Below are 23,058 nucleotides of genomic sequence, written 5' to 3'. Positions count from 1 at the left end.
GTTACAGTCATCGCCCATGAAACGTCGGTGCTTAAGTTGCCTATTCTACGAGGGGACGGGAGAAGGCAGGAGGCAGAATCTCTATTTTAAAGCACTCGCCACTGCTTCAAATGTAACTGTTCGTTGAGAATGTAACAATCAACTGTTCTATCACATTTTCATGGCTATGAAAGTGGCCTATGGATTTGATCGACGATTGTGCATAGTATATATCTTACATCCTTTTAACATTAAATATTAATAATTCAGTCACCTCGGAGCCATGAGAAAGGGGTTTGCCACAATGTTTACAGTTTTCCAAATGCCCCAGTCATAAGAAAAAAAAAATAAATAAGAAAATTCACTGGAATTCTTCACATATGTAACAATCAGTTATTTTAACTCTAATTTCCCCTATCTTTCTTTTTCAGAGTGCGACGTTTACTTCAAAGTACGCCTGTGCAACTGAAGGTGACAGTTTTGAAACGGTGTACCAATAGTGCTCAATTCAGGAGTGCTTCAGTTCTGGTCATCATTTTACAACAAAGTTCCACATTCTGACATAATTGTTTTCAGTCGAATTTATCAATGATTGAAGTGATTGCCTGTTTCGACATAAAACGTGTAGAAAATGGGTTGAAATACATGATTCATATAGCCCCACGATGCCCTGGACCAGGGTGGGACCAGGACCGTAGCTAGCAAGAGGCAATGCAAGAATAATCATAATTATAATCATAATAATCATAATAATCATAATTCTTCCTACTTTTTAAGACAGTCAGAGTTTTCCACACCAAGTTTCAATACGGTTACCTATGGTAAACATTCTTTGCGATATCTTGGACCAAAATTGTGGGGAAAATTATCCCCAGACATAAGATCAGCTGAAACTTTAAATATTTTTAGGAAACAGATACGCAAATACGATATTACTCTGCTCATAGATGATGGCTGCAAGGGGTGTTCCCTCTGCTCCTCATAATTATTTTATACAGTTTTAAGGATTTTTAATTCTCTTTTTACATATTTTTTATATCTGCTCGTTATAATTATCTTTATATAGCTTTAAGTATTTTAAATTCGCTTTTTACATATTTTTTAATACCTATTAATTGTGTCCCCAAATTAGTATGGGATTTTCCCAGGCTATGTGGCCTTGACACATTAATAAAGTTTATCTATCTATCTATCTATCTATCTATCTATCTATCTATCTATCTATCTATCTATCTATCTACCTACCTACCTACCTACCTACCTACCTACCTACCTACCTACCTACCTACCTACCTACCTACCTACCTACCTACCTACCTACCTACCTACCTACCTACCTACCTACCTACCTACCTACCTACCTACCTACCTACCTACCTACCTACCTACCTACCTACCTATCTATCTATCTATCTATCTATCTATCTATCTATCTATCTATCTATCTATCTATCTATCTATCTATCTATCTATCTATCTATCTATCTATCTATCTATCTATCTATCTATCTATCTATCTATCTATCTATCTATCTTCCTATCTATCTACGAGGCACTTGCCTCGTCTAGATTTAAACACAAATTAATAACAAACAAACAAAAACAACAAAAAAACGTTTTGTTTGAAAAATAGTACTCAGTTGAACGAAAAAGTTGAAGCTGTAAAAGTACCTTATGCAAAATGCTGAAAACAACGTTTGAGAGCTTCTCGATTTAAAAATTTTCTGCGGGGGGTGGGGGGATGCCCCCCAGACCCCCAGAACCCCAGACCCCCAGACCCCCTGGTGGCTCGAGCCTTTGGCGATCGCAGGTCTTGCCTCCTCTATGCCAAACGTCTGGCAACGGCCCTGCTCCCTGCTGGTGTTTGAATGTACTTCTAAGATAATATAACTTGTACTGCGCTGTGCACGTGTTTGATTCCTAGTTAGTTTGATATACTGACATTTTACCCATAATATGTTCAGCACATATAGTGCCTACATTTCTAGGTAAAAGCACTTTTTGGTTAAGAAAAAAGTTAATTGAAGTTTATTAGCAGTTAGTATGGTTGATATAGCGTTTTTCAGGAAGAAATTAAAATATGCTATTAAAAATATTGTATTACATTTACAATAATGGTGCTATATTTTCTATCAAAAAAAGTGAGGTAATTATATATGAGTATAAATGTAAAGTGAAATGGCAACTTGGATAAAGTGAAAGTAAATGAAGTTGAGAACGCTTCTTCATATATATGAGTACCTTTGTTTGTTTTCTTTTGGAACTATTTTCATCCTGACAGCAACTTTTGCAACTTGTTTTATTAATAAACAGTGTGATGCATTGTAAGTCTCACCGAAAGTAATTACAGTGTAACTTAAGTCACAAAGCATGAATTCCTTTTAAACTTTAGTTAATCTCATCTTCTTACGGTTTATCGACGACGCGTATAATAATATAATATGAAGTTTTATCGACGAGTTATGTTCTTTTCTGTAAGAGACACAACAGGCTCAGTGCATTTCACGACTTCGGCTTCTCGTCTACGCGCAGTTCCATTTGCCAATGGTGCCTTCACATGACTGTTTTTATCTGGGTTTTCTTTTAATTTATTTTTCTGCCATTTCAAGTTTGCGCTTCACAAACGAGGCTTGGCGAATGAATTTCGCTGGTCTGCTGTAGAAATTATAAACAGGGATTTCTCACTTTTTTGCAAATGTCATCATAGTTAATAGAAGGAAATGGTTTGGAAGCCCAGCAAAGTTCTAAGTTGTATGTTTTTGTTCGCTATTTTGGGGGTTGACTCTGCACAAAACCTGACAAAACACCCGGTTATGTGTGTTCATGCAACTAACCAATAGAAACATTGCAATTAGGTAACCCATGTATAATGTGCGAGCGCAACACAAAAGATATGCAGGGTCGTGCACCTTCCAACATAAGTCTTGGCTTTGTTATTTTCTCCTTTGACGTGTGCCGGGCTTCTTAACCAGTTCCCTCTATTAACCATGATGGCGTTTATTACTTTCTACAAGTAATTTTAGTCTATACATCTTATGTAGAAAACCATCTCAATTGATTTGACAAAACTCACTCGCCCGGATCCAGACTTAAAGGCGGAAGCAGTCAGTCGTTTGCTATAGGGGTGGAGGAAAGTCAGTTGTTGTCTTTCCATAAAGACTTCCTTGAAGAACAGTGCAAACACTTCGTAGCAAACCAACCGAGAGTTGCAATGCAAGAAACTTAATCTCTGCTGCTACTTGCTTTTTATTATTGACAGCTGACCTAACCTGTTTTGATGTCTGCGATAGGTTAGCTATGATTGGAGGCTGTCCACCAGCGCCCCCCTTTCCCCTCCACCTCCCTTCCTCCCTCTCCCCCCCCCCCCCCCCCGCCTCCCCTCCTCGGTGGAGACGAAAGAAGAAGAAATGGTATTTTACCTTTTTCAGTATGACCGGAAATGTCCCGTATTTAGCGAACCATGAATATTATTTACTTTCGTTCTTGCTGTACATTTGCATAGCCTTTGCATCGGGGCTCTGTTATGAATATTCACCCGCTGCAGTATTTATTGCCGGTTTCTAAAGCTTGGTTTGTTTGAAACAAGAAAAAGTAAGAATATCAAAGAGAGATATTAATACGAACACGAAAGGAAATATTATGAGCAATGAAGCTGAAGTTTTTTTTTTTTTAATTATAACTGAGGTATTGAAGACAATGAAGGGTACCTTACGTCATATATTGTAGGTTAATTTTAGTAGCCGGGAATTTCCCTTTTTAGCGAACCTTGGATACGGTTCACTTTCACTTTTACTTTACATATTAATACGTAGCCTTAGGACAATAATCAGTACTAGCGCAGGAGTTTTCATCCGCGGCATATCTTGTGAACTTCTCTTAAATTCCAAAACAACTACCACTGTAAAAGATTCCTCAGCGATACGGTTCACCCATGATTTCGTTGGCCAACGCTTTCTTCGGTATATTTACCGTTTTGGCGTTCTTAGTTCTGGTGGGCGGAAGTAGGAACTACCACCCAAGTACTAAAGGCCCGGTGCTGATTTATAAACAGCATTCTCCAGAGATTGTTCAAGGATGCTATCATCAACACAAAAGCCTCGCTTTGTGCTTCGACATACAAGCCTCGTTTATCGAGTTAAGCAGCGGTGACAACAGCACGCTTGTCCGATTTAGCGATCTACCGCATGAGATGTTTGTCTTTCAAATACTAGACGATGCTTTTGTCGGGTAAGTGTAACTTCTTCTCAATGCATGCAGTACATGCATGTGTTTCCAAATATTGTTTTTATTTAGTGCTGGAAATAATCTTTGAAAAGGAATTAGGAAAATTACTTGGTGTTTTGCAAGTCTTTGAAAATATGTCCAGCTGTGAACTGTCAGTGTTGTTATGGTTGCTTGGTTTATCTCAAAGAAATGCCTAAATACAGCAAATAGACCACAGGTTTTCATAGCTTTTGATACGAAAGCCAAATTCAATAAAATCAACCTGGATTTTATTGTCTTTATGATATTTTAAGCACATTTTAAACTTCTCGACGTCGTTGAAAACGAGACTCGAGATACTTAACCCTATTCAGACCGGGCTTTTTTTGACCCTCTCAAAAAAAAAAGATGTAACGTCCAAAATATTTAAGCAATCACCATGAAACTTATAGGATGTATTGCATGTCCGAAACTCTTTCTTTTGGTATACGTAACGTGGGATGGTGACGTCACATCACGTGACAATTACATCATGATGTCAAAACAGCCGCCATCTTGGATCCGCCATCTTGGATTTCAAAATTTTTCCAAAATGCCAGAAAACCACCCAAAATTACTGCAAAGTACTCAAAATCAATAAAAATGTGCTTTAAACCCGTAAAAATGTAAAAATAATTCCATTTAAGTTGATTTTTATTAACAGAAACACGCAAAATTACAAATTTGGGAAAACATGCCTGTCAAAATGCCGTTGCCATGGTGATGTCAAGTTCCTGAGACATCATACAACCCTACCAAAATGTTGCCAGATAAATTTTAGGAAAACTCAGAAAGTTTGGCAGCGGTTGGTTAAATCTTAAAAAAGTTATAAAAGTTCAAAGTCAGCGCGGGTCTCAAATGCCCCCCCCCCCGGTCTGAATAGGGTTAAACAGCCACTACAATTGCAATATGTCGTGATGCGTGACGTGATGATCGTGATTTGAGATTATAGTAACTGCCTTTTGAGCGCGAAAACTGTGAAAGAAGCGGAGTAGGGGGTAGCAGAGGTGGGGGGAGGAGGACCACCCCAAAGGGAAACAAATTAAGCACAGTCGACATGAAAAATTCGTTTTAAAATAGATGACGGTAACTTTGTTCATTCTGGCAATGCAAATGTTCGTTCACTTTCAAGTGAGTTTGTTCTTTTCCATTTTAACCATCTGTTCTTAAAAACTGTTGCACACGATATCACTAATTTTTTATTTTTTTTTTCTGAAAATCGCTAAAATAAATATTCGCTAAATCTTGCTCTGAAAAAATCGCTAAAATTAGTAGCTGCTGAAAATAGCTTTGAACTACCCGGCCCTGGCTACCGCATTATCCACTAATAGAAAAGATTTATGAGTAACGTAAGATGCAAAAAATGTGGCAAAATAACAAGTCCTGGCTGAAACTGAGCTTGATATAACTATTAAGTAAAACTAGTGGTAACCACAGGTTAGAAGTGCGGGCCTTGACGCACTTAGAAAAGGTTTTGGTAGACAGTGTCGATAAATAAATGATAAAATGGACAAAAGACAATTATTCCGAGTATCGCGTCACGCAAGGAATGCATGTTTTCATCGTTTTCTATTGCCGCGAACCGATCAAAGTTGTTTTTTGATTGACGGTTTTGGGAAGTGTAATCGAGCACGCGGTGTGAATTGAGATGTGATTTTTCCTCATTCTTTAAACTCGCTATGTTGTCAGTGTTATAACGAATTTCTCGACAATAACCGTTGTTGGAATCATTCGCTTTGCCTTGGTTTATCTGTGATACAATCACAGCAAATTTTCTCAAAAGTAATACCTATAAAACAACGTCTTTCATCGATTCTTCCATGTGACAGAAGCTTGTTGTAGATCTTATTTGACAAACTGATGAGAGATTGACTCAATTTATGCATTCTTATCGTTTTTGGAGAACAGATTTTTCTCTTCCGGTCTTACGACAAACTGTCGTGATTGACACGGTTTTCGCATTCCGATCGTTTTTAGTGGAAGAACAAAATTTTCAACTTCCGCTTTCTGTTCGCTCTTTATTAACGAGGCGCGCACGCGTAAAACGCAATCCGCTGGTCACTGTCAGGATTAGGGTTGCGGGCCTCTCTTGGGCCTGCAATTAACTAAATGGCTGTTTTTGTGTGTTTCAACAGCTACAGATCGTCTAAAGTTCCTATGCATCTTCAAGATCTCCCAAGAAAACACAACGACCTTCATAATCAAGACTGGAAGAGGATGTTTGACACAGAACACAATCCTGACATGGCAAATCGAGACGCATTTGCTGCAAAATTTAATTCAGCGCTGACGCGGCTTCGAAACACCAGGGAGATCACGTTGTTGCACGCTCTTTCGACTGCCTTGAAAGAAAACGCAAGCAATCACGTGATTACGATGCGATTTCACGTGCTTTGTATGACGTTATTCCCAGAAAACGGCCCTAGAGAAACCGCTGTCCCAAAAGGTCGTTGGAGCAAGAAAGTTTTCGGTTACACCACAGACAAGAAGGGTAGCGGTTCAATGGAATTTCAGGAAGTTGGAGTCATTCCTACGCGAAAAAAAAGAAACATTTTTAGAAGCAAGCGCAGTGATAATTGTCGCGATTTAAGGTTTAATCCTAACGATAATGATTGCTTAGGTATGTGTGGACCCGGATGTTCGTGCTGGTCTTTTGTTTGTGGGAACTGCTGTTATAATCAGCTATGCTTTGAACACGACAAGTGTTGTCGTCACGAAATGTTTTCATTGAGTTGCCTACTTCCGGTTATTTATTACCTGAGTTGTGAAAACGGGTTCGGCGGTTATCCCAGCTGCTTAATTTAAGAAAACCCTTGCTTTTGATAGTGCAACTTCGTCGCACGCGACAAGGTTACGGCACTAATTGTTTCGTGTGAGGAAATCACGCCTACAACAGGAAAAAAATATCGTAGGGTTTTGAAACAAGTTTTATAACCTAACGATAATCGCAGCGAATGATGATGTTATATGATGGAAGTTGTGTAAATTTTAAATTTTTGGATGACGTGTGCAGAATTCGTTACAAAAGTCGCATGCGACAAACTTTGTGAGGTGGTTGTACCGTGTAAATACATATGGCATTGTGAGTATCTATTAAGATAATTTCTCACTTTGATCGTTTTAGCTGGTGTTGTACTGAGAATCAAGACCAACAGTCACAATTGCCAACAACGATGGGAGTACTGTAATATAATTTATAATAATCCCAGTTTCCTGTAGTTTATATCTTAACTTTATAGTATCTAAAAACAGCAATTACGCGCCTGATTTAGCTATGTAATTTTGCAATCTTGTATTTTGTGTATGTACAGTTAATGGAGAAAAAAAACAGCAACAATAGGAGTACAGTGTATGTAGTAGGTGAGCCTATTTAATTCCTGACGGGTTCTCGAAAATAGAACTGGCATGTTTCTTGCAATTTAAGAGTGCCTTTTTTAGAAAAAGTCAAAGTGATGTAACAATTTTGCTTTCAATTATTAATAAACCAAGCTTGGTAACAAACCACCATCATCTTTGAATTTCTTTCTAGTGTCTCCCATTTTAGTTGGAGATAATTAATAACACACGATCTCTGAATTTACCCCAACCAGTGAGGCTGTCAGTTATATTTTCGCTTCTGTAATTGTAAGGCGAAGGAAACCAACTGACATCGGAGAATCGGCCAGAGATCTGTAAGTGCATGTGCTTAATATGCTTTTCAAAATACGAAATTTTTATTGGCTGTTGTAAAACACCATTTGGTTCTTGCGAAATCATTGTCCTTTTAACTGCAAGTGTCTGCCGCGTCCTCAGGAGACGTTGCATTTCATCGGTGAAGGGCGGGATACAGGGGGCGGTGGAGGAGGGGGGAGGGTGGGCGGGGATTGACAGTGGATTAGCAGCGAAACAAGGAGAGAAGGATAGCATCCACTTTGGAGGGAAATGAATAGGGGTACGGTAATCTGCCGATCACTGCTGCTTTTTGGCCCAATCCGTCAATACGCCATTATTTTTGTTCAAATTCGGATCCGCGTTACCTGAAAACTCAAGTCAATAGAAATGTTTGAAAAAATACATTCCAAACATATATGTAAATATTTCTTTTTTTAGCTTTCGAAAAACAAAGGCCCTCCGAATCGCAGCAACAAACAAAATGAATCGATTTTCAGTTATAATCACAGCTCACCAGGGGTTGGCTTCCCGTTGAGTTTGGCTAAATTAAATTTTAAAACTTGACCACTTCTTATTTGTCTTCTTTTCCTTTTTAATTTACAGCGCGACGCGCCTTACCGTGGCCACCCAACAAACTTTTTTACAAGTGTCATCTTGTAATATTTAACGTTTTCACTGCCTTTTTTTGCTAAGTACGTTGTAACAAGTATCCATTTGATCGTATTCAACTTTGCAGGAGGCGTGTTCGTCAAACAGCTAATAACATTACGAGAATACAGTTGTAAAAAGTTTGTTGGGTGGTCACGGTAAGGCGCGTCGCACTGTAACTCACTTGGAATTTTAGTCTGCATGATTGAAGTTAAATTGCTAAAGTTAAAAGTGACTTGGCTAAAAAAACAAACCAAGACAAAAACCAAAAAAAGTATAAAATCTTGCAAACGTAGTGACGGAAATTGTTTCCCTGCCTAAATCACGCAATATGCTGTTGCGAAAAAAATTCTGTGTGAGCTGACAGTTAGTCTCCTTTGCAGCCGTTGTCAGGCACGTCACACAACGCTCCCTCCGCCCCGTTGCGTGACGAGCAAAACAACGTCTGTAAAGGGGACAGCTGACAGGCGAACCTCGATTTAATGACCTTTTGTATAACGGAGTCCTCGGTATAACGAAAGGTATTATTCGCCCCAGTAATAGCAACATATACAGCAAAGAACCCCGAGGTTTAATCGACGAGTTATGTCCTTTTTTCGACTTTTTTTTGCTTGTTTACAAGCAAAAAAGAGGAGAATAGCGTTTAGTGGACTCAAATCTGAACCGGAAGGGATCGCATTCTTGTTAACTCTCAAGGGAATACTTTCCGCTGTGGGTGGTCAAAGCGCGTGACTTGTAAGTGTCACTCTATAGTTGTGCTTCAGCACTTCCGTTCTTGTAGAAAAAACGTGACTTGTCAAATTTACAAACATTATATAAGAATCAAAAACGTGAGTAGCCCAAATCTTACGTCACATAACCAATTAAGAATGTAAGCGGTTCAACGCTCAAAGGCAGTGAAGTTTAGGACGATTAAGAACGCAATTTTTACTAGTACAAGTCTTTAGGCGCTAATATTAATTTAACCTAAAACGATTAACAACGCAAATTTGTACTCGTACAAGTCTTTCACACATTAAAACGTTGCCAATAGTTAACCAAAGGGAACTCATTTCGTGACAATTGATTATTTCTGCTGAGTTGCACAATTGTGCTTCAGCACTTCCGTTCTTGTAGAAAAAACGTGACTTGTCAAATTTACAAACATTATATAAGAATCAAAAACGTGAGTAGCCCAAATCTTACGTCACATAACCAATTAAGAATGTAAGCGGTTCAGCGCTCGAAGACAGTGAAGTTTAAAACGATTAAGAACGCAATTTTTACTAGTACAAGTCTTTAGGCGCAAAAATTAATTTAACCCAAAACGATTAACAACGCAAATTTGTACTCGTACAAGTCTTTCACACACTAAAACGTTGCTAATAGTTAACCAAAGGGATCTCATTTCGTGACAATTGATTATTTCTGCTGAGTTGCACAATTTAGAATTGCAACATCATCTAGCGAAGCGCACTATTACTAAAAATAGATCTCGCCACATGATACCCCCCCCCCCCCCCCCCCCCCCCCCCCCCCCCCTCTGCGTGAGTCGGACAACAATTTTAGTTTGGGCAAAGGCTTTGTATGGAGGGGACCGACACAATGTGAGGCCGAGATGATAGATTCCAAACATTTTTGCTTTAGTAAGTGAAAACAGATTGAAGGTATCCAAAAAATGGCCCAAAATTGAATTTATTAGTCGAAGATCCGGCAATAACACCTTGATTCCCAGTGCAAAATTATTCAGGCTGCCGAGAAATTTAAGCGGCGGATAGCGAATTACTATCGAATTATATAATTGCGAAGGATTGCTTTATTTAGGCACCGGAAAGATCGTCGGTTGCAAGAAATTCAGAATTCTTCCCGAATTTGACGGCACTGATCGCCGGTCATCCGATCTGTTTCGACACATGATAGATAGAGGGCGAAAATATTATGCTATTCAAACGCCTTTCTAATGGAATTGACGGCGGGTTTGATTTTAATAAAGCTGTTATTTATCCCCATTACTATTACAGACTGCAGCTACAGCTGCCGAGCTCGATCAGTGTATATTAAATAGTATTTGCCGCGACAATTGTGTAACGAAATTGACCTCTTAAAATATTCGGGTCAGGCAAGGGGACCGATCGGACGAGCGTTTCTTTGTGTAATTTTGTGGTGGCATAAATCTGAGGTTAGCTCTGTTGTGTTGGAAAATGTGCCACTAAGAACAGTGTAAACGTTTTGCATTTCTCATAAAAATAAATGTTTTCTTTCAGCAAATCCCGGCAGCAAATCGGGCCTTTATAATCCATTCAATAACTGAGAGTAAAACATTTTACACATTTATTGAATAATCGCTCTGTTTGACAAACCTTTTGTTTCAAACCACGGTTTGAGCTTTCTACGTTGCACAGGTAAGGCTTTCTCTCGAAATCCGAGCCAATCCTGCCAATCTGGCCATGGTTTTGTGAAACAATCGCTAAATATGCCTCCAAAGTGCCCGCCAACCATACATTGCTCTTACAGAGAGCGGTTTGTTTGTTTGAATTTTGACTCACACCGGGGGTCAAATTCTGTGACGTCATTAGTGCGCTTCGCTAATTGCAACATCATTAAATGTGTTAAGTGATATTTATAAGTGTTTTTGTAGCCTGTTGTGAAATTACTTCCGGTGGAAGTAGTAAGTAAACGTTAAACGTTTCTTCTGTTCAGAAGTAAATGCATCGATCGCAATTAGAAAAATAACAGCAACTGTTTTGCTGGAAATGTAGTCGTTAGAAATGGCATGTGTAGCTGTAAGGTAAAGAATAACGCGAGGAGAAGCGGCTTTTGGTAATATCCAAACGAAAATTTACTTTGCTCAGTGTGGGGTTAAGATTGCGTGACGAGACAAAAGGTAACTCTGTCGTGCGTAACCTAACCTGCGATCAGGCGTTATTTTTCTGCATTAGGCCGAGTAGAAATCTTTCTAACTCGAAAGGAAACGACTATTTCGATTAAACATGTTAAAGGCAAACGTCAAAGTTTACCTTTTTTAACCAAGCCAAAGTATATGAGTCGCAAAGCACCCAGTCGTCGCGACTGACAAATACAGCATTTACTCCGCGAAAATAAAAAATACTTGAACTGAAAGACGTTTGAATTCTTCCATGATATGTTCGAACAACAATGCCCAGGATAAACCTTCTACTCATACTAACCTCATGCAAAAAAAGTCGATATCTCGAAGAGATCTTTGATTTGTAAAGAGACACTTCACTAACTTAACCTGGTTTTGTCAAGGCTTTCCCTCGACGTTGGTCCCCGATGATATCACAATATTTTTTTTAATATTCCTTCTACATAATTTAGAATAGAGTTCGGTAATTTTTGCAGACCGAGAAAATCTCTGCAACTGAGATCTGGATAACAGGAAAGATTAAATGTTGATATTGTACCGTGTACAAAATGCAAGTGTAACGTTCGCTTAGAGCCCCTGCAGTTACCGAACGTACCCTGGCAGTATCAACAGCAAACTTAAATTCACGCATCCGTTCCTGCGGATTATCGTCTTGAGAAATGTGGTATCAGCACGACCAGTTTTCAAATCGCCAACTCCCGGTCCCATGTCTGATCATGATCTCATAGCAAGGCAACATAACCAAAGGCTCACAAATCATCCTCACAGTGCAAAATTCGTAGCCCCGTTGGCCCAGCTCCGACTTACTTGCTGCATTAAAGTTGGTGATCTTGTCTACATTTATTCTGACATGAACAAATCAAGGGTGAGGGACCGCTCCCTCGTTACCAAAGTAGAAGGCGCCTTCAGTCATGTAAGGATGTTCACCGGTTGACCACTCGCAGCACCTCCTACCGCGTAAGAAACTCCGAGTGCTTCGAAGTTCCTGGAGAACTGTCGGAAACACGTCTGCGACCCCAGGACGACTTCCGGCTGGCGATGAAGAGGTTCCCATTCAATCAGCCAACCCTCCCCCTCCACCAGATATCCCGGAGGCAATCTCGTATCTGGCAGATGAATATGTACCACAGGCAGAAGAAAGTAAATTCTCCCCAAGGCCAACTGCTTGCAGCTCTGGGGATTCCCCTCCCGACCAAGCTGAAGAAATGCAATTAATTTGATACCGCTGAAGAAGCTCTCCAGCCAAAACGATTAACGCGCCACCGTCGGCGCCTAACACGTTATGATGATTATGTTATAGACTTCTAAGACAAGTTGATCATAATAAGATCAGTTGAGGCATCGATCTGAACTTAATACCTGTGTTTGTTACTTGGCTAGTCTGATCATGAAGGGACAGACATTATGTTCATGTTCGTATGACTAGAGACACTCCTTAATCAGGGACGGCGGAACATTTTTCCAATTTGCGGAGCGGGAGGGGGGGGGGGTTGGCCATGGGTGGGTGGGTGAGTAGTGACTTGAAGTGATGGTGCTTAAAGACTCTTCTCTTAGTAAGTCTTTATTTTTTTGGAAATACTGAGGGAGGGGAGAGGGGATATATAAACGGCTCCGCCGTCCTTGTTCAATCCGCAAAGGCGCAGACATTTCTCGTTTAAATTCATGTTCATACTATTTGTTTAGAGTATATACAAAGGTCCTTTCTAGTAGGAGAAAAGAGAGGTCGCGCCAGTGCCGGTCAGCGGTACTTAGTTATCATGCGTGCAGTGCCGTCCTCGTGGTCAGCCATCTTGTCGTTGTTTGTATTGCTTGTGTGTTAGATTTGCCTATTAATCTACTGGCGTATATTTTAAAATGCCTCCTTTTTACTTAAATATATGAATATTTTATTCTGGGCCTCTTGTGTTCTCTTTTGTGTTCGTATGTTTTTCCAGCTCGATGTTGTTTACATTCTCAATTACAAACTCTATTTCGATTGGCCTCTTTACCCCACTAAGTAAATAGTTCAGACAGTTCACCCTGAAGCCAATATATATTCGTTCCGTTTCTGATGAAACGAGCCAAAAAGCAAACAAGCTAAGGCAAACGGATTTTTAACTTGGGTCGAAGCCCAAAACATGTAGATGTCGAGTTTTTCTTACTTATTTTTATTTTTACATGACCTGATATGTCTGTGATTGTAACAGCGATGTTCAAAGCCACTATTGGCTTGCTGGTGAATAAAAGAAGAGATAAGGCAGCAGAGGTGCTGAAGGAAGGCGATGTAGCAGATCGAAAAATACGAGACCTGGTCGTGCGTGAAATAGATGATGTCAACTCAAAGCTGCACGGATTAGCAAGAAAGGATCTTTTAACAAGTATCAGCTACTTCAGGCGAGGAGTGGTTCAGCTTTTTGAGCTGCTAAGGAAAGCCAAAAGTGGCAAAGACGGTTCACTCTTAGCAGAAGCCAAGGGAATAGACGCTTCGGAGAAGATTTTAAATTGCGGCTTGCTATTATCAGCAATCGTTGAGGCAGGAAATACGGTTTCTAAAGCTGAGAGTTTCAAAAACACGAAACTCGGGCATTTGGATCATGCAGATACGAGAGTTCTTCTGAATGCAAAAGAAGACTTCAAAATAGCTTGTTTAGAAGCAACAAAAGCTTTCAATAATGACATTTTAAGTATAACTGATCGTATTCAAGCATTGGTTATTCGTGTTGCGACGACAATACTAGAGAAAATAGATTATCCCGAGGATTCAATGGCAGCGTGTAAGCTGTGCCTTGAAGAGCTACACTCGATGCCTGCTGTACAGAGCTGTTTTGCATGTCGTGGAGTTCAAGAAAGGTCTCTGGTCCTGGTTTAGTGCGGCTGAACGAAGCGAAATTATTTACTCTGTTCATCGGTTAAATCGTGATGTCTACGATGTCACGCAAATGGTTTGCTGTCTCGGTGACAGCAAGAGGATCTCGAATCGGCCTTGTGTTGGTCACGGAGAAGAAAACGTTGACATTTTACGCGACTCGCGAGTCGCCGAAACTCTGCGTAAATTAGGTATGGGCCACTGTTGGGTACCATGGTCATTTGGTCAGGAAGGTGAAGACAAGCTGAAGCTTCCACGTGGTATCGCTACAAATAGTCTAGGACAATTCATTGTAGGAGACTTGTGGGGTGGTAACGTGAAGGTTTTTGACAGAAGAGGTACCTTTCTGTATTCTTTTTGCTCCCGAATTAATGTGGGAGTAACAACGCCAATATTTATTTATGATGTGGCCACAGACAAGAAGGCCAATATCTATGTGTTGGTTTTACTAAACAAGAAGATGTCTGGCGAATGGATGTGTTGTGGATGCGAGGAGTATGTTTTTGGAAAAGTTCTAGAGTTGTATTACAAAATTCCTCTCAGAAAAGAGCTGAGATACTGCTCACTGGCAGTCAACGACAACAAAAAACTGTTTGTGCTGTTGGAACCAAACAGCATCATATCTGAAAGAACAGAAGTAATTGATGTGTACGAGCATGCTGATGGAAATTTTGTTCGATGCTTTGGAGAAAGAACAGTAAAGATGGCAAAAGCTATCACCGCTGCTGATGGTGGGCGTGTTATGGTATTGGATGGAGCTGGTTCCTATGTTCACACTTTCAGTGAACAGGGCGACCACCTTTCTAAGTTTCAGCTAGAAGGACGTTATTATTACCCCAAAATTGCATTTCATTTTGAGAGTAATCATGTCGTCCTCGCTGCTGAACGGAAAGTGCTAATATACACCGTAGATGGCGACCTATTACGTGGCATTGAACACAACGCAGAAGCGATTCAAGGAATAACACTTTTCGAAAGTTTCGTTGCCATCGCTTGCAGTGGTTATAAGGTACTTGTTGTTTTACTCACAGCGTGAAAATGTAATTCAATGTGACGTGGCACAACAGAAATATTTTTAAAGTGCTACATGTACTATGATCAATTTTTCACCCCTTGCTTTTTTTTGGTGTACCATAGAGTATTTGACGAGATTCCGGAGATATTTAAGCTTAAAAAGATCGTAAAATATAATATGCAAATTAGAGGATTGATGACATCATCTACTCAACCCAATTTTATGTCTCGGTCATTTTTGTGCAGAGACCAATGAAACTTGAACTTTCTACGGGGAGAATTTATATTTATAATAAAAAAATTTTTCCGGCACCCCCCTTTCCCCCCCCCAAATTTCTTTTAAAAATTTAGGATTTTTCAGTTTGGTTCACATGCTTGCCAGATCACGCATGTAAAACATTTTTGACAAACAACAAAACATAATGGCAGCATTGGCCAGAAAAGCTTTTAGCATCGGGGGATCTGGAACCTAGTGCGTTGCCATGGTAACCAAATTGTTAAGTTCACATTGTAAAACAAAACTAGCAGAGTGTTACTGCAAAAAATCAGAGACTTCCGATTCAAATTGGCTGAGATATTACTTTCTTCATATTTGGTCAGAATTTGGTTGAGTGTATGACGTCATCACTTTGCTAATTTGCATATTTTAAAAACTTGAATATCGTTTCCTTTTTTCTCTTTCGTCAGTTGTATAATTATTTTCAGCATTGTTTTCTAATAATATGACCATATGCTGGATCCTGTACGTCAGAACAATTCTGATCATCATCATCATCATCATCATCATCATCATCACTTTGTTTACCCTCGGATTTGAAGAGTAGCTTATACAGCTCCTCCTTTATACGCATCCTTGCGTGCCGGCTCAATCAAACTCCTAACCACGACTTGTTTGTCTTATTTTCCTTTGACTTGCTATCCTCGCTAGGAATTTTAATCTGCATGATTGTAATTAAATTGCTTCAATAAAAAGTGGCTTGACTAAAAAAAAAGTAAAAATTCTCGAAAACGCCCCCCAAAAAAAGAAAAATGTTTGAGCTGCACCGTTGCGTGACGAGCTAAACAGCAGCTGCGAAGGAGACAGCTGACAGACCTGGAACCTCGATTTAACGAACCTCTGTATTACGAAGTCCTCGGTTTATTAAACAAAGGATGTTATTTCCCCAGTTATAGTAAAATATACAGAAAAGAACCGCGATATAAAAAGTCCCTTGGCCCTCGTTTTATAGACGCTCTGGCGCGAAGGAATCTGTAAAAAAATGTTTCTATCAGGCGTTCCTGGCAGAGCTTAAGACTGGGAAATAATACTTGCTTCCGGCTCTGCTTGTCGCTTGTCACGGGTCTGTGCAAGAACAACATGGCGTTTTGTGGAGTGAAATGGGCTCTTTTGATTTTAGTTATTCTACAAATGGCATTTTCCACATCGGGAGAAACCTGTAAGAAGACCGGCACATGTTCGTGTACACTGTCGGATGGATCGACGGTTGATTTAAAGGCGGTGGATGGAGGATCAAAACCAAAGTAAGGAAAACTTTCGTTTTCGTAAATGTAAAAATGTCTGTCTGTCCATGTCAGCTGACCAGGAATAAATGCCTGACAAGCTGACATCCTACTCACCAAATGACTGCTAATTGACTCTATGTTCCTTGTTCCCCAGAAAAAATTTCCTTGTGTTCCCTTGTTCCCTGAGAGAATAATTTTGATCCCTGGCCTGTTCCCTAAAATATCAGAAGCACATGCAGCTTTTGTTCCCGTGTTCCCAGCTTATTTTCTTTTTGTTCGGACCTCGTTTTCTTGTTCCCGATTATTTTATGGCCCTGCTCCCTAGTCATGAATGCTGAGCAGAATTTGTTTGTGTATAGGAATGCTGTGTCTATAAAAAAGGGTAATGGTAAGGCCAAGTTTATTTTGACATGCACTCGCAAAAATTTGTCTTCCTGTCATCAGTTGACCAGGCCAAGTACGATCTACTTGTCTCCACATGGACAAAAACTTGTCTATGGAGACAAATCATCAAAGGAACTGTCATCCTACAAAATGTCAATAAATCTGTTGAGAGATCAGCTCTTGCCAAGACAATTCAAATAAAAACCAAGATTGGTATATACATGTATAGGTTACCTGGCAGCCGTTCTTTAGCTGCAATCAGATTACAGTGCGACTACTCAAACCGGAGCTAGCCTGCGAACAGGCTCCCGAGTGGGGTTTCCGCGAGCTAAGCGAGTGGGGTTACGCAAGCGAAGCGAGCGGAAGAGCTGGCCTAAGGGGGAGTACGGGGGTGCGGGAGCCTGTAGACAGTCCTTTGTAACCGCCGATCCATGATACCAGATTCTGGTATCATGATCTGATTGGTCAGACCTCTTATTTTGACAACTGACCGATGAATATTGATAGATGCTGTCAACACAAAATATTGCGCTACAAGTTTGCAAGTTTTCGTAATCGATTATGATTTCCGATTCCTTTGATAACGTTTTCCCCATCCATAGACAATAATAGGTAGCTTTAGCAATAACGCCGGCGCCTGGTGCAAGATAAATTTATATTTTACTTGAGAATCTTGCTTTTATCCAAATGTATTCAGTGTATCTATTGGTTTAAGAACAAACTGGAGCTTGAGAACAAGCTGGAGCTGTCAGAAAGCGTTCATCATCAAATAGAAATTCGAAAATTTAGCCGACATCGTTCACGCTATTTAAAATACGCAGAATTTGGTCATTTGACGTTGTTGTTTTGCAGGGAACGGCCAAGAAATGTACCAGGATATAAAACGCATTTGTCTTTTGTTTTGCCGTCGTGGTTTGCAAAAGCTCCTTTATTTATATTGCTGTGCGAACTTTAGGGATCTCCTAGAAGACTTTCCCGTCACATTCTCTTAATCAATCTTGTTGGCATTTTGCCGAAGGTGTTTCACTACATGTAGTCGGCGATCGTAGCACTGAAGTTCTTTTGTAGCGGCTTGGCGTTACAATAAGAAAGTCAGACAAGTTGTCAAGCACAAGAAAGGCATGACAATTCAGAATAATTTTCTCCACGCTGCAAGCGTTGTCCTGGTTGTCCCAGCTTTTCAATTTCCACAGGTTAAATCACACCTTCTTGGTAAGAAGCCACAAGCAATTTTTTGTTTTTCAGCGTGTTGAATACAAAAACTACTGGCATGATGAATACGATATGAATATGTTGGTGGTCCATATTCATTAGTTATCAAGAAAAAGAACCACAACTTCTCACATGGCTTACTTTGCAGCTGCATTTAATTAACTTCACTGTGTTTACTGGTATTAATTATACATTATTGTATACCGTAAAATTCCGGTTATAAGCCCCCCGCTTATAAGCCCCCCCCCTGGTTATAGGCCCATCTACCTGGAAGCAAAAAAATACATCCGGTTATAAGCCCCCCCCCCCCCCCCCGGATATAAGCCCCCCTCTGCTGAATGACAGTACTGAACAGGGCTAGATGTTGCATTATTATGTGTTTTTATTATATGGCTACAATAGTGTGCGGGCATTATTTTCTTGTAATGACCGGCATTATTAAAAATGGTTCTTGGCTCGACGTTTTTTTGAGTTGTGAGTGAAAGCTACTAGCGAGGGGGGGGGGGGGGGAAAACAACAAAAAATGCCAACAAAATATAAAAATCTTTTCAATAACTGAAAGAAAAATATAAGCATACCGATACTTCTTTAGTATGAGCGACGATGAGAGCCACAGAGAGCGAGTTTTACCTCCAACCAATGTTTTTTCCCTTGATTATACTCTTTTTTTGAATAGTGCTTAAAGGCCATATAATAAATAACTTATTAACCTCGTCCGTTCAGTCATTACAGGGAAATCTCAGACCTCGACCTTAATGTATTGACCTAGCTGTCGCTCGGTCAATACATCAAGGCCTCGGTCTGAGATTACCCTGTAATGACCTCACTCTCGGTTAATAAGTAGTATTTAACGTAAAACTTATTTCGACCAACACTCCCATTGCTCGTTTCGAAACGGGTTTTTTTATTTCGCTTATAAGCTTTCCAAGATATAAGCCCCTACGCTTATAAGACCAACAAAACACCTTACTTAGTTGTATAAGCCCAGGGCTTATAACCGGAATTTTACAGCTCCAGTTAAAGCTACTCTTCTTTTTTCATGTTAAGCTTTCAAAACATTCCAGAGAAGGATAGTGAAGGTCGCACATTTGAGTGGAACCCATGTACACCTTTCAGTAGTGGGACTGGGTGTGACAATGTACTGGTGAGTCTTTTAAATAATGTTGACTGGTTCATTTAATTTCTGACAATCATAAAGTACTGCTGGTTGAGTTTTGCTAAAAAAGGCTTTTAATCCAAACGTAGCCAGCTGGCACACACACTGTAAGTGATTATTGCATTACTCCTCCCTTAATATGCAATCACTTATGATTGTGTGCAGTTTGGCTGAATAAGCTGTTGGGTGAGTAGATCACCCACAAAACTAAAAGAAAAAATAGCTTAGCAAATTGAGAGCCGGCTTGCCCCTGGCTACCTGGTTTAAAAGCTGTAGTGTATGTGGTCGTGATTTTAAGTGAGACATTTTCATGGCACTGTAAATGAGCCAATACGTGATCAAACTGTTGTGTTATCCTTTGTGGTGCAAAGTAGTATGTGGTATCAGTGCCATAACAGGGAACCTTTTAAAAATGTATTGGGGGGGGGGGGTACATTACGAGCACAGGAGGGGCAAGCTTCTAAGGCCAAGGGGGTTCGAGGGCATGCTTCTGGAAGATTTTCAAATCTGGGGTCTCTAATTTAATAGCATTTCCAGCCTTCTGATCTAGCGTTTTCTTGACGGCAAGCACTATATAGGGCTTCTGATATTATGCGATGTTGCGATTTCGCATAATTGACTTCAAATCGCAACTTTTCGCATAATTCATAAAAAATCGCATAATTCGTACAAAATCGCACAATTTGAGAAAGGAAAAGAAAATACTCGCTTTAACTAAATTCTAAGACAATTTCAACATTGTTTCAAGGTGGTTTACCTGTCAAAAAAACCTTGGAACACCTCTGGTGTGGTTTTCAAACGAACAACATTACTTCGAGCAGGCAACTTCCTTTTTCAGCTTTTTCAGTTTCAACTTAGCCATAACAACATTCACACAAATAAATTTGCTTTCTATCGTTGCTTTCTTGTATTGTACTGAAGTTTACAAGACAAAATGGCTGAATTCAGAATGTTTAAATCCCTCCATGAAGTAAAAAACATCGTAGATTGTTCGATCGTTCGACCACTGCACGTTAACATGTGCGCCTTAATCAATTTAGTCAGCGGTATCTTGTCACTTTATATATTATGGCACCAAAAGTCCTCAACATTCTACTACGTCATGTAGTGGTCACGGAAAGCCATTTGATATTGGAATAAACGCAAATGAGGTGAAAATAATCTATTTCATTCAAATACAGATATTTATCTTTTCTTTATGCTCTTATTATTTTTTGAAATGCAAAAAATGGATTTTCATCATGTGAAACCTTGTAAAACAAGCTAAAAATTGCTCAGATAAAATCGCATAATTTGCCGCATAATAATACTTTCTTGCCGCATAATCTGCCCTAAAAATGCCGCATAATTTCTGCTTTTTTGCCGCACCCTATCAGAAGGCCTGGCTATAAGGATAGCACCGGGAAAACACTAATTACGCTAAAAAAATTCCAACAATATCATAATATTAATAATTACTGTTCCACTTTCGAATATTTTTATTTTGTGTTAGCCAAATTTTCGAGGGGCTCTTGAGTCGCTTTTTGACTCACTTTTCTTAGATTTTTTTTTAGTTAAAACTTAAATAAAATATAAGCATGATGTTGGTATGAATAATGTAAACATTTGTCATCATCATTATCTGTCCTTGTAGCGCCATTGGATGCATAAAGCCTCTTTGTAAATTGTGCTTATACGTTTTATCTTTGTTCAGGTTTGTCAAGTTCTTCAAAATGAAAAGAACCCTGCTGGATCTGAAGACACAAGTTTTAGTGTGGACAGTGATGGTAATGTTGTCATAACATATGGAGGCATTCCAAGTGGTTCACCTTCATATACAAGGTATTCAGATGTAGCATTACAGTGTGCTGTTTTTCAATTTCAATTTATTTTGTACAACACCACCATACTACATCTCTGAGGCAGATCTGTCACGGCATCATTGTTTTGATTTCTTTATCTTTAAAACCTAATATGCCAGTTTGCACATAGGAGGCCCACAAGTTCTCTTTCATTTTGCTCTGTCCTGGGTGTTCCTTGCTGGATAGACCCATATATAACCTGCATCATTTAATTTCGTTTTCAGGCTTCTTTGACCAGTGTTTCTTTGCCACCCTCATTTTATCTTGCCCTTTCAGTTTCGTTTGAGCACAAAACTGTGATGTCCCTACTAAACCAGTCCAAAATATCACTTCTTAAAGTTGCTGGTGGCATTCTGCAATTACATTGCTCATACTTTTTACCAATTTCCACTAAAACTATACCAATACCCCTTGTACCAGGACTAAAGAGAACGTAAATGTAAGATCTACTCTTTTAAGTTATGTGATTTTTTTTGACAAATCACAAATAAGTGGTAGAATTTGGTGTTGCAAAAAATGATAGTTGCTCATAATGATACAGTAAACACTCGCATATAAGAACAAGTGGATTAAGAACATCAGGCTATAAGTTAGCCAATAAAGCACCATTCATATTCCAGATGCCAGAATAAGAAAGTAACTCAAAAAGTAATGTTGTGCATACTTATATTAGCCAGCGCCAGTAGCTTGGCGTTCTAGTCAGTCAGGGAGAGCGAGAAATCCTTCTGCCTTCCGCCTTCGCTTTGCTCGCGCGCGCGATTTCTCGCTCTCCCTGACTGACCAGAACGCCAAGCTACACTGGCTATACTTATATTTGTTATAGTATTTATATCTTTAAATTTGTATTTTGGTGTAAGTAATAGAACATTGTATGTTAAATAAATCTCCAGTAATACAACTGTATATAGCATTTCTGAAAGAAATTGTAAGATCATTTTAAGAACATTTCCAGGCTGAAAAATAGTATAGCACATACATGGAGATGCAATTTGTGGATAGCACACATATTTTAACAAGATCCACTAAATCTGCCTCTAACACCTCCAGCAGGTCATGTACATACATTTACGGTATATTTGTCTTGTATAATACCGGTAGCCTATAACTTGTATGTGGTATTTTGTTATTTATAACTGGTCCACACTTTGCTTGGTGTATTTCCCCTAGCATACATTACTAAGCTGTACATGTATGTGCCATAATAATTATTTTTAGAACTGTATCATTTATCTGTTTAAACCTGTCATATCTATCATCTCACCAATAAACAAAACAAAAATAAACAAGCAGATGCATTTTTTGCCATCGCACAGGCACAGTATTTAGAGAAGCTCGCATTATTTGCTCAATGTAAAGCCTGGCCTTTTCTAAACCATCAGCAAGACGTAGAGCGAGGGCATTCACCTGATCTTCTTAGACCTTAAAAGTGCATTATTTCTTAAAGGACATAGAAAACAAATTTTCTAGTTGGTTTAGAATAATATGTAAAAATGTTTATCCAAGAGCACAAAAACTACGACAAAACTCGACGCCGCTTGTAAACGTTTAGTCACAAATGCACACAACATCGGTAAAGGGAAGTTTTAGTTTATTCATCTCTTTGGTGACTTCTTCCAAGAAAAACAGAGAATGATACAATGTCATTCATACCTACCTAAAAACCGTGACCTAGCCCCTTTAATGCGAATTGGTGACCAACTTTTTAGCAAGAATAGCG

The 23,058-nt window shown here is 39.4% G+C and overlaps 2 protein-coding genes and 1 pseudogene across 2 annotated transcripts in view; all 3 read left to right on the top strand.

The window, feature by feature from the left end:
* LOC144659862 (uncharacterized) overlaps positions 1-23,058 on the top strand; it is a 60,317-nt gene that overhangs the window by 30,762 nt on the left and 6,497 nt on the right. Inside the window, exons 12-13 of the mRNA XM_078520385.1 lie at positions 19,392-19,488; positions 21,194-21,321. Coding sequence (XP_078376511.1) covers positions 19,392-19,488; positions 21,194-21,321 — 225 coding nt within the window. The remainder of the gene's footprint in view (positions 1-19,391; positions 19,489-21,193; positions 21,322-23,058) is intronic.
* Positions 3,681-7,716, top strand: LOC144659841 (uncharacterized). The gene is made up of 2 exons (XM_078520371.1): positions 3,681-4,206; positions 6,357-7,716. Exons 1-2 carry the CDS (start codon positions 3,911-3,913, stop codon positions 7,024-7,026), a joined length of 966 nt encoding a protein of 321 aa, XP_078376497.1. The 5' UTR covers positions 3,681-3,910; the 3' UTR covers positions 7,027-7,716.
* LOC144659861 (uncharacterized) lies at positions 13,479-15,505 on the top strand (annotated as a pseudogene).

This window comes from Oculina patagonica, chromosome 7, assembly GCF_052425735.1.
Source record: "Oculina patagonica isolate OP01 chromosome 7, crgOcupat, whole genome shotgun sequence".
NCBI classification, from domain to species: domain Eukaryota; kingdom Metazoa; phylum Cnidaria; class Anthozoa; order Scleractinia; family Oculinidae; genus Oculina; species Oculina patagonica.
This window is presented reverse-complemented; position numbering and strand designations above follow the sequence as displayed.

Excerpts from the sequence above, each read along its gene's own strand:
- LOC144659841 (XM_078520371.1), top strand. The coding sequence starts at position 3,911 with ATGATTTCGTTGGCCAACGCTTTCTTCGGTATATTTACCGTTTTGGCG. Across the intron at positions 4,207-6,356 it reads CTAGACGATGCTTTTGTCGG|CTACAGATCGTCTAAAGTTC; the intron begins GTAAGTGTAACT and ends GTGTTTCAACAG.